The 11858-nt window shown below is 36.6% G+C and overlaps 1 protein-coding gene across 2 annotated transcripts in view; it reads right to left on the bottom strand.

The window, feature by feature from the left end:
* Positions 1-4749: 4749 nt before the first annotated feature.
* The window catches only part of csf1b (colony stimulating factor 1b (macrophage)), a 12008-nt gene continuing 4899 nt past the window's right edge, over positions 4750-11858 (bottom strand). For both annotated transcript variants that reach the window (XM_007562302.2, XM_007562303.2), the window contains exons 7-9: positions 5616-5659; positions 5489-5526; positions 4750-5385 (exon numbers count right to left, since the gene is read on the bottom strand). In XM_007562302.2, the coding sequence (XP_007562364.1) occupies positions 5490-5526; positions 5616-5659 (81 nt within the window). In that variant the 3' untranslated portion in view covers positions 4750-5385; position 5489. The remainder of the gene's footprint in view (positions 5386-5488; positions 5527-5615; positions 5660-11858) is intronic.

Raw genomic sequence — 11858 nt, 5'->3', positions numbered from 1 at the left:
TAGTGTCAAAATAAATTGCTGTCAGAGCTCTGTTCTGTGACTTAGTGTTAATGTTTTTTTTTTTGCTAGATTCCAGTAATAAATAAAAATTATTTTACCTGGAATCAGGGCAATTAATAAAACATTTGGCTCTAAATGATCACAAAACATAATAATCATTAAAAAAAAAAAGAAATTCTTTGTTATATTACTTCACCATATTTGACTTTTCACTTCATGATATCTTCTGATTTATATGCATTTGCATTCTATCAAAAGCTAAACCACTGTTGCTAACTTGGTGAATTCATCAATACTCTGACAACTTTTTCTAATTGTCAGGTGTGGAGTTTCTGCCTGTGTATTTCCTAGTTTTCTATGTTTACTTTTGGTTCTGTTCTCTGTGAGCCCCTGTGTTGTCCTGTGTGCTCCCTGATTGTTTCCCAGGTGTGTGTCGTCTCGTTGATTGCCCTCTGTGTATTTAAACCCACCTGTCTCTTGTTGGATCCTTGTCTGCCCTGTCGTGTGTCCTCAGTGGTGTGTATTTTCTCATTGTCTCAGTAGTAGTACTGTTTAGTCCTGAGTCAGCTCAGCTCATGCATCCAGTCTGTTGCCATTTAGTTGCTACCAGTGTTAGCCTTGCTTTCTGCTCACTGTGCTTCCTGCTTTTTTGAACTACTGGAGCTGTTTATATATGTAACCAGGTGAAAAATGGATACGTCAAATGTATTTTGCAAACCATGTTTTGCTTTTATTTCACCGACTGGTTGTAATTCTTGTTTTTGTCAGCATGTGGTGCTGTTGTTACAGAGAGGTCTAAAATTACCGGAAGTAGAAAAAACCTCGTTTATGTACTGTGGCACTAACTGGTAAAACGGAAGAGGACATTTTTTGATCCGAGACCTGGTGGAGAAGACGACTATGGTTACATGAGAGAAGAATCCAAGTGTTCGGTAATTAATGGAACTGAATTATCTTCCGTGGATAAAGCTACAGAGATGATGCTAATGTCATGTTTGTCCTCTTCTAGAGGTGCCACTGCCGTTAAGCCGTTTGTTCTGCCATTGTATGCTGTTCGATTTCAGCTTTTATGTGAAGCTGCGTTCTACTCTGAGTGCTAACCGCGTTGTTAGCCCGCCATTTCGCTGAAGCTCAGGCTTTCTACCGTTCGAAATACAGGCCACTTATTTCTCCATATATTGAATCTCATTCTTATTTTTCTTACACTGAGGGAACAGTGTCTTTTTGAGAATAAAGAATCCCTTCTATGTGAATTTATTAATCCCGGCTTCACATATCACCATTCTTCTTCAACCTGGTTCATCAGCGTTCTTTCTCACCACAACCACCCACAAATCATGACACTAACAAGTGATTTGGAGCAGTTTTAACAACAGTCTCTGATGTTCCTGGAAACTTTTGGAGACTAGTAGTAAACGCATGTTCTTACTCTTCTCAATGAACAGTGGGGGCTGCAGCGGCCCCCTCCTTCTTCCCACAGGTCTCACAGATGTCCTTGCTCAGCAATCCCTTCCCAGCTGGACGCAGATCAAGTCCGTTTGTATCCAGCCTGCTAATAAACGAAACCACCACTGGCTGACCTTACAGTCAAGACAGGAAGTAAATATGAAAGGGTTTTCGTCTGACATAAATCCCTACTATTAAGTCCATTCTGTCAATTCAAACTTTTAATGTTAATTGTACACAAGGGACAAGAGACTATTTTTTTAAAATAATTTTATGCTGGTTTTATATTACCATACTACTGTTAGTTTCATTTCAGAAATATTAGTTCTAACATGAGTACACCAATTTATTTACAATCTACTTTGCACATTTAGTTTGATTCTATGTTTAATGTCTGTTTTTGCACATCGACCAGTAGCTACTCAAGTACTTCCACATTTCAAAAGTAGTTTGTAACCAGACAGATAAAAAAATATAAAGTTATTGTATTTTAAAGGCTAAAATAAAACATAGCCAATAAGCCAGTATAAACATAACATATATGTGTGGAAGAATGGCAGAAAGACTGAGTCTGAAAGTCCAGACACAATCTATTAATGCTTGATTTAAGCTAATCCAATACATGTGGCTAATGAGGCAATATGTTATTCTAGCATTATTGAACACATGATAATATTCTAGACATATGTGCTAAAAGTGAGGACAAAGCCACTTTGATTCACTTCTTATGAGAATATTCAGAGATCGAAAGTTTGGAAGGACATTTTGGATATAAAACTTTCTTCCAAGGTATTTTCCAATGTTGGTTTATGAACACGGGACCCCTCCTGTTTCCATTGTGTGTTGTGAGAAGAATCAATTCACTTCAGTTTATTTATATTGCACCAATTCGTAACATGCCGTATCAAGGCGCTATACCAAAAATAAAGTAATTTTAATCCAATCATACATGCATTATCCCAGTAATCCAACAGTCACAGTAGTACAAAGTGAATGTACTTTGACTACTGTGACGGTGGCCTACTAGGTAGGAGTTGTCGGTTCAAATCCCTGCTTTATTTGTCTCAGTTTTTGGCCACAACTGCCTGCTGAAAGGACCCAGGTCAGCTGTGGCTGAAATGTAATTTACCACCATCAGTGTGTGACTCAGTCTATGAATGGGTAAATGACTGAATGTTGTTTCCTCTGGACTTGATATACACTATACAATGAAAGGTATTTTACTATTAAGCTCACCTCTGGAACTTCCTCATTCTGTGAGGTCAAATAGGACACAAAGTTGCTGAGTTTGAGTTCTTTGAGGACTTCCTGGAAAACCATCTTTGCTGGTTAATTCGCTACATCTTGGGAATATTCTTCATCTATCATCCTTGACACCTCCCTTCCTGTTTTGCTCTGCAGAACCAATAGGTTACTCAAGCAAATGTAAGCGAGGAAATATAACTAGTCACTATCCACCTCTCAGGGCAATGCCTTGTTTTAGAAAATTTGACAAATAATCATTTAAAATAATTGCATTTTAAATTCTAAACAAAATATTAATGATTTTAATTATTTCCATTATGTGCCTGGAATCTGTCTTAACTTCTCTGAATGACATGTAGTCTTCAGAGAAATTACAGAGGAACCATGGGTATTCAATAAGTTACCATGGTAACAAGGTGTTTGCATACACTACCTTAACTCAGGCGAGACATTATTTATTTGCTGAAAGCATCTTTACTTACTTTCTAGACTTGAGTCTTACAAGTGAAAATCTAAATCGATAGTCACACTGCCAAAACTGGAACAAATCCAACAATATTTTCCCATACTTTACCTCTATTTGATCTTTTTATGACCTGGCTGTAGTCACAAATCAGATTTTCTCAAATCAGGCATAGGGAAATTTCACATGTGCTCCTAAACTGGAAATGTTTCTGAACGGTCATGCCTCATTTCTTCTCACTCTTAAGTGATGACATATTTGATGTGACAGATTTAAGAGGCAGGAATTTATTCACACAACACCCCAGACAGCCCTACTTACATGTGCTTCAAGGTAGCAAATATTTGAGCAGACATTATTGAGCTATCGTGACAAAAAAATAAAAATAATAATAATTACCTTCCACTTGCACAGCTTCAGAGGCAAGGCACACATGGTGACATCCTCATTTACTATCATACAACAAATAACATATTATTACGCTATTATTTACATCTTATTACTTTTGTAAGCTCAGTGGCTGAGTGTGATACGTCTTCTTCTGCACATGTGCATCACTTCACCACTTTTCTAGACCTTTCATGCTTGAACATGATTGAAGTCACGTTACCACTATAATGTAAACAACCACACTAAGAAAGCATTAAGACCTGCATTGTGTGGACACAATCTCAGTTGTTGCTTTGATTTTCTATCTGTGATTTTTACTAAGGAGCAGCTCAGAAAATGTTTTGGAACAATATTTCTGAGATGGAGACTTTGTGTTTTCAGACGGTAAAAGGAGGAAAAAGCTGGGAAAGTTAAGAAAAAAAAAACACAGGGCAGGATCCCTTCTAACAGTCTTGTTAGGCAGTTCCCACATAGTTATTGTTGAAGAGAACTTGTCTTTTCATCGTGCAGTCTATCACTCCACAGCTGCTTTTAATTCCCCAAAGAAGAGATCCTACATTGAATTAGAAAAATACTTTCCCTGTTCAGTAATGGAGTAACGTCTTTGGATAAAAAATTGATCACTGCCACTGCAGAATGATTTGCAAAAGGAAAAGTTGTAGCTCCAGAGAATACGTTTGTTGGAGGTCATGTTGTATTGCAGTCTACACATGCTGTGTTGTTGTTTTTTTCTTTTTTCCCTTTCATCGTCCTCATCTGCTTCCTACACAGATACTTAAAATACAACAGCGAGGCCAACACACATGCACTTGATCACATGTGGAAATATTTTCACAGTTTTTACTGATGGGCTCCTCTGAGACACTAACAAAGGTTTCACTATATAAGAAGCAGATTTCCCAAAGTCAGACATTATGCAATTTGATATTATAAAACATAAGGTGTGACCATTCCTTTGTAAACATGAGTTGAAATCATGACAGACGGCATCTTTTTTCAGCAGTGTAGTGTCATGTTATTATCAATTACTACGTATTAATGAATAAATATGATACACTTATGAATAAACTGTGGCAGGATGTTATTCCTACCACATGACATGTGGTATGATGTGAATACATCCCTTGTAAAACTGCCACAGTGAATAGTTTGTGCATATTTCATTCATTCCGTCACTTTCTTCCAGTAGGAAAAACTCAGAGGAAGTGATCAATAACAGTTTATTGACCAGCGTTTCTGTTGAATCTGCACAGCAGTCCAGTATGGCAATAAATTTTGATATACAAATATTTAGTGAGAACTTGCTTAAAACAGACATGAGAAGATTTATTTACACTGAACATTACATGATATCTTATTGGAACTTCAGTGCTTTCCAGAGAAGATGCTGTCTGTGAAGTTATGGAGATCCTTTAATAAAACTTAGATATAAACTGGTAGCTCACAGCACAGGGTGAATCAATTAAGTCTGCTACTCATAGTTATGTTTTTTATGATTATTATTATTTTTATTACAGTGATTGAATAGACTTATGGAAATAAATAACTTATGGGAACAACATCACAAACACTTGGTTAAATGGACACAAATGGAGAGGGAAAAAAATGCCACAGTAAAAACAAAAGAAATTAGTTAACCTGAAAAAGACACCTGCAACACATAATGCTCAATATACACAGCTCCAAAAACATCCGTTTTTGTTTTTGGTCAAATCTAAGCTTCTGATTAAACTGGTAAGCTGAATACGTCACACATATATGGACATGGAAACTTGGATTGGACAAAATGTACAGCTTCCCAAGTACTGTGATTGCTGATGCAGTGGTGGGCTCCTCAATGTCTGAAGAGAGAGAAGAAGAATGAAAACAATGGCATTATTACACGTGTTCAGCTGTATATGTTTGACTGTATGCAAAATCATACAGTATTTGATGAATACTCACATCACTGTGGTTCCATCTCTATATCCTGTTGGTTGATGCTTTAATCAGAGAGTTGACACGTTAGTATCACTTTTGCATTTGTGAGAAAAAAGCATGACTTTTGTTTTGACTTTTTGCATGTCCTTACTTTAAGTTTGTGTCTAATCTTGATCCATGATGGCAGTAAATGTTCTGTTTCGGAAAGAAAAGATTTCATGTTATGAGACAAATATGCATAATTAGAGAAAACTAAAAACAAGAACAAGAAACACAAATCATTTTATTGAATTTCAATTTCATTAAATATCCTAAGGGCAAAAAAGTGAAGCAGTGAATTTTGTGCAGTCAGAATATTACTGGAACAGAACATAGTTGCAGCGAGATGACTGTGATTATTTACACATTGTTTCCACTGTTTCAAAATCACCACAGATTCCACCACTTCCATCCAAGTGACTTTTTTCTAGGTTTTTTGTCCAGATCTATCAATTTCACAGCAGATGAACATCTCATTCAGACAAATTTGTGGTGGAAAGGCCCCAGGAACGAGGTGGTTATGTGTTTTTTTTTTCTCTTGCCCCTGTCGTGCAATTACTAGGCAGTAGATGCCATGAGGTAAGAAGCAAGTTATTTTAAAGAGAATCACAGTCAAGATAAATATGTCTTTTGGAGTCAAACATGAGTTGGACAAAGTCAGAGCAGGAAAACTACATTGTAGTAAGGATGGATCAGAATCTTTTACTGTTTTTCTCAGTTGCATTGGTGCATTTCTCAAATCATTTTGAACATTTGGAAACAGTAAGTGCATTTCTCAGAACAATTTGTACAAACAGCAAAACAGCCTGGACTACCTGCAAAATCCAATGTCTTTCTCAAAATCCTTAAATTAAATGTCTTTATCAATGAACATGTCAGTGCTTCACAATGTCAAGTCCTTGTTTCATTGAGTTTGGGCTAATCAAATGGATAAGTCATGTTGTCAATGTGGCGTTGTACTCTGGAGGGATACTTTGGTGTAAACTATGGCTAAAGCTTTGATGACAAGAATTGTAAATTATGATGGTGGGAGATCCAAGATTCACATTTGTGATGTAATTTGTTGACAAACTATGGAGTTGTGATACAGAAAGGAGAGCACAATTAAAAAACAATAATAATAAAAAAATTAAAGTAGCAATAAGAAGGAACATACTTAAAAAAAATCTCCTTAAAGAGATTCACTGCCTTGGGAATTACAGTCCAGTCTTTCTACACATTTCATCTCCATGCTGAGAAAATTCCTCAGTAGGGTTAAGGAATGAAGAGTACGGTGAAAGGAAATCCATTTGAATCTTGTTGTGAGTCTCACACCATTGCCTGATGATATTGGAGCAATGGAAACGGGCACGATATCTTCAGCCTCTTCCTCAGTTTCGCCTCTTAGCTCCTTCGCCACACCCTCACTCCTCTTCCTCTTCTCTCTGGCTGTTGACTCCGTCCAAGTCCTTGTCCTTCCACTGTCAGAAATCTAACATTGTGTTGTTCTCTGGCTTTATTCATGATGTGCTTGCCAGTTGATGCACCTTCAGTCTATTTCAGAAAACTGGTTGGTCATTGGTTGATCTAATGCTCCACACATTTACCTACACTGGAGAAACTCAGGAATCACCTGGGAGCAATTTACCAGTTCAGGACAGATTTAGAAAAAGGTTTAATGGAAATGTCTAGAAATATGATAGACATATTACAACAATCTGTTCAAGCATTTTGCATGTTAAGACTTATACAATGAAATTATGCTTAAATGTTGTGAAGATCGAGTCTGTTCAACAGAGACCAGTAGAATACATTTTGATCAACATGACAAAAGCAATTTAAAATGTAGGAAAAAGCAGATGATCATACATAATCACTTGCATGTTGCACAAACGCATTTGCAACTTGTTAAAAGGAACATAAAATTGCTTTTTTGATGTGTACAAGTGACAAATTGAAGACTGAGCAAGTAGTTTTGAGAATTTCAATTCTGTTCTGAGAAATGCACCAAAGCAACTGAGAAAAACTGTTCTTCTGTTTGTATCCCCGTTCACTTGTAAGTGAGTCCTTGGAAAGCCCAGGAGCAACAATCTTATCAGGTTTGATGAGATTTAAATGAATAACTTTATGTTATATAGCATCTAGTATTTTGGGCATCTAGGCTGCGTACAGAATATGTTGAGCCAATTACAGAGCAACTATTTGAAAAAACAGGAGGAGAAAACGCAGGCTAGAGATAATTTATCTTCCAACGTGATAGAGACCCGAAGCACTCAGTCAAAAAAGCAGAAGAGTCTGTGAATCTACTTGAGTGGTGCAGCCAGAACCCAGACTTCAATCCAAATAACTGTTTCTGAGAACACCTAAAAACAACAATTTACTTTCACTTCCCATCCAAACTGACTGAGCTTTATGGGATCTGCTCAGAAAAAGGGTAGAAATTTCTCAAACCAGTGTGCCGAGCTTGTAAAGACACAGCCAAGAAGACTTAAGCTGATTGCTGCCCAAGGCCCAAAACAAAAAAAAACAATGTTAGGTCGAGAGTGTGAGTACATGTGAGAAACACTGGACTAACAAGCTTTTGGCAGTTATAAAAAAAAAAGAAAAAAAATCTTGTCAAATCATTACAGGGTACTTGATTAAAATACTTGAATCATTTTTAAAATAAGCAACAAAATATTTACAAAGGTAAGGGGTGTGAAAATTTTCTGGTGGCATTACATGGATTACAATGATGCCAAAAAGATAAACAGAATTAACAACAACATCACGTGGAAACTTACTTAATCCCACAAGGTTCAGTTTGTTTAAACACCAAAAGTTAGGCTATTATTGTTACCCAGGACCAGATTTTTCTTACATGTGGAAGACTGACCAAGATTACTTGAATATGTAAATTGACATCTCAAAAATGACTTTTAATTGTGCTCACTGAACCACACGTCCCCACAAAGACACGCTGGCAGCAGTGGTTTGAAAAATAACTCTGTTGTTTACAACTGTGGCTACTTCCTGTGCATTTTAGCTACCCTGTTGTACAATAGCCAAGCATTCTCACTGCAAACACAGATGAGTTTGATCAGTGTGCAAGCACTCAATGCTTAGGCACAGCTTGTATGACAACGTATCTTAGCCACATGCGGCAGGAATAAACACTAAAGAGAGATTCTAAAGGCAAACAAAAGACTTTAAGAGCACACAACTTCAAACCTAAGAATAGTCTTCCACATGTGAGGAATTATCCACTTTAAGAGGAACTTTTGTTGTTCCACTTTTTGTGCATTTACTGTAATAACATTTGACCAAAGGAACAGATAATTTGAAAAACTTGTGAACCTTTCAAGGTCATAGATTTAAGGTGAGCAAGATTGTGCCACACCATTTTTTTGACAGACATCAAACTTTTTATGGTTTGATACGGGGTCGATTTGAATAAGAACACGTTGTTATGTACGCATGTATGTGATTTGTACATTTATGCTGGAGTAGTGGAGGGTACCCCAGTCATTTTTGTGTTAAAGGGGGAGGAGACGTTTCAATTTTTTATTTTTTTTTTTCTGGAAACACTTCAACTGAGAGCATGAGTCATATCTGCAAATATGTCCACAAGTTAAGTAATTTGGAATATCTATCCATCCATGGACAAATATAAAGCAAAGTTAATATACTATATATGTATCAATCCATACTATCCATCTATGAAGTTCAAATAAAAAGTCTTCTAGAGACAAAACAGCACTTTTTAAAAACAGGGTCAATCTTTGAAAATTTCTTTCAAAACAACAAATCAACAGTGAATAGTCTCTTGTACCTAAACTAGTAAATTCGCAATATAACATCACATTATATGATTATTTCTGCAATTAAATTATGTTTTCTGCTGGCTGTGTCTCAATCTGAAGAATTTAATCATCAAAATAAACCACGCTCTGTTGTCCAGGGGTCATCTGTGGCTTCATGTAGATATCTGTGTTGCTCTAATGCCATAAAGGGTTTCGAATATTCAACCAATGCAAGCAGACTTTCAAATATTGATCTAACAAGCATTCACAGTTGTCCATTGGCTACGGCGCATTGCATTTGAGAATAAATTTCCACAGTTAACTGTAACTTGAAACCTCTTGGTTAGGGACTGCATCTGTCTTTTGACTTCCAAATTTTTTTGAACACCAATTACAGCTCATTAGATTGACTGAAAAACACAAACATAATTTGATCAGGCCTTGTTCTTTCGAATCCAATACAATGTCTTGCATGTTTATAACTTTTGCAACTGTCTCTAACTACCTAAATTCAACCCATATAAATTGTTCTAGCTTCAAGTACAACTAGAAGCTAGAACATTGTCTAACCTAAATTAAAAGCTTGTGATCAGTGAATTCTGCTTTCCTCACTGCCAAGAACAAGCATACTTGATGAATTAATAAACCAATAACTAATTAAATGCTAAATTTGCAAAAGGTGTTATTACATATATTGAGAAATAACCGGAGTCAAATGTTACATTTGATTTGTGGTGTACAAGCTGTAGGATTAAGAAAATCCTTTTAAGTCATTCAGTCCTAAAATATTTACTTTGCACATTTACTAGAGTAAATAAGTGTAATGTACATGCAGAAAAACAGTAGAGCCTCATAATAATCACAATTTAAACACTACTATCATGTGCATATTGCTCCCTCCTCTATGGTATGCCATGCCACTTGAAGGAATCAGTTTGAACAATTGATACTTCCCAGAAGAGAAATGAGTCCCACATGCTTTCTCGTGCTGTCTGCTCTGCGTACCTGCAGTTTAGGGTTCGGCCAATGAGTCAATCAAATCATGGCTGAAAGAGAATGTTCCTATCCCTTTTCTCACTGGAGAATCGTCCTGTTAGTATTCAGTAATATTTGTCAGCATAGCGCAAATTCCTTTCCACAAATAGTGGTGAACGTTGCTAATCCTTTTAGACAGGAAAAACAAAATCAAATCCGTGAAGCATAATCAAAACTGTTTCAAAAAGAGAGCATGCCAAACCATATCAGTGAGAGCATGAACTCATCTAGTTTCAGCTGCGAGGGAAGGAACTCAAGTCAAAAAAACTCAAGAGTGCACTGATAAATGCCTGAGAAGATGATGGCAGAGCTATTTACCTCTTTTTATTTCAACATACCACAAGACTCTGCTGGACTGTTATAAACTCTACAAATGAGGGGGAAAAGGAATTCAAAATTACATCTATTTGTCAACCCCTATAAAGCTTGAAAGGAGGACTGAAGTATTTTTATTTGAGCAGTTCTATTTTATCTCAATCTACTGTCTTGTTCTGTTTCCTTCAGCTTGTGAAGAACCACAGGAGTCCTGGTAGGTATTTCTGTCAATATCCTGACATCGTTTTATCCCATAATGGGGTATTTGCAATTAACACAATAGGGCTGTTGTGAGAATACTCAAAAACAGCCACAAATTCCCAAAAATATAACCCATCACTGCTAAAATTAAACGTGTGTCAACAAGCATTATTGTCTGGGTCAAGACAGCAAAATTACAGCAAGAAGTGAGAGGGAGGAAGTATTTTAAAAATGTCAGTAGGGGCAGATGCTGACCTAACAGAGGAAAAGCAGGTAACATGCTGATACTATAGATGAAATGCATTGTTACAACCACCAAGTTACGACTCGGGTGCATGCTTTTTTAGATCACAGCATGCTGTAATATGGACGCATCCTTTTTTTGTACACACAAAGCTCAAAGCACACGGTTATAGTGTAAAGATCAAACAGGATTGATAGGTTGATAGGTTTTGGTTTTTCAAAATACCTTTGGGATTTCTGGGGTGTAGTATTATCCCGTTTTTCCATCATCACCTTCAGGAAGATTGTTCTCTGATTTTATTGAAAGGAGCATGACAGTTGTTGGGTGAGAAACCGAAATCGATGTTTGGTAATTCTCCCGAGGTAAGTACAACGGTCAGATCCATGTGTGTGCTTATAAAGGACAGGCCGGTATCACAGAATGAGATTGATGTAAGCATCATTGTTGCTTGTTTTCAGAAATTACAGAGATGTGAGAACATTATTTTCACCCACAACTTTCTTTGTTTTATACTTGTTGTCATGCTTAAATGTTTCAGATTCTCAAACTACTTTTAGTTCCAAGCGAAGATAACCTGAGTAATAAGAAAAAGCACTTTTAGCAGGATGATGTAATTTGTTAACCCCTTAAATGCTATTTCTATTTCATTGTTGAATCATGAGGCAAGTGAGGCCTTGAAATCTGAGGATGTTGTTCTTTTTCCATTTGTGACTTTCTGGACGAGATTTGCAAGCAATCTTGGATTGACTTTAGGCCAGCCACACCAAAAAGGGTTTACTATTGTTCCATGTTTATATAT

This window comes from Poecilia formosa, unplaced genomic scaffold (genome assembly GCF_000485575.1).
Source record: "Poecilia formosa unplaced genomic scaffold, Poecilia_formosa-5.1.2 Scaffold135, whole genome shotgun sequence".
In the NCBI taxonomy this organism is placed as follows: Eukaryota; Metazoa; Chordata; class Actinopteri; order Cyprinodontiformes; family Poeciliidae; genus Poecilia; species Poecilia formosa.
Note: the sequence above shows the minus strand (reverse complement) of the source record. Positions and strands in the feature narration are given on the sequence as shown.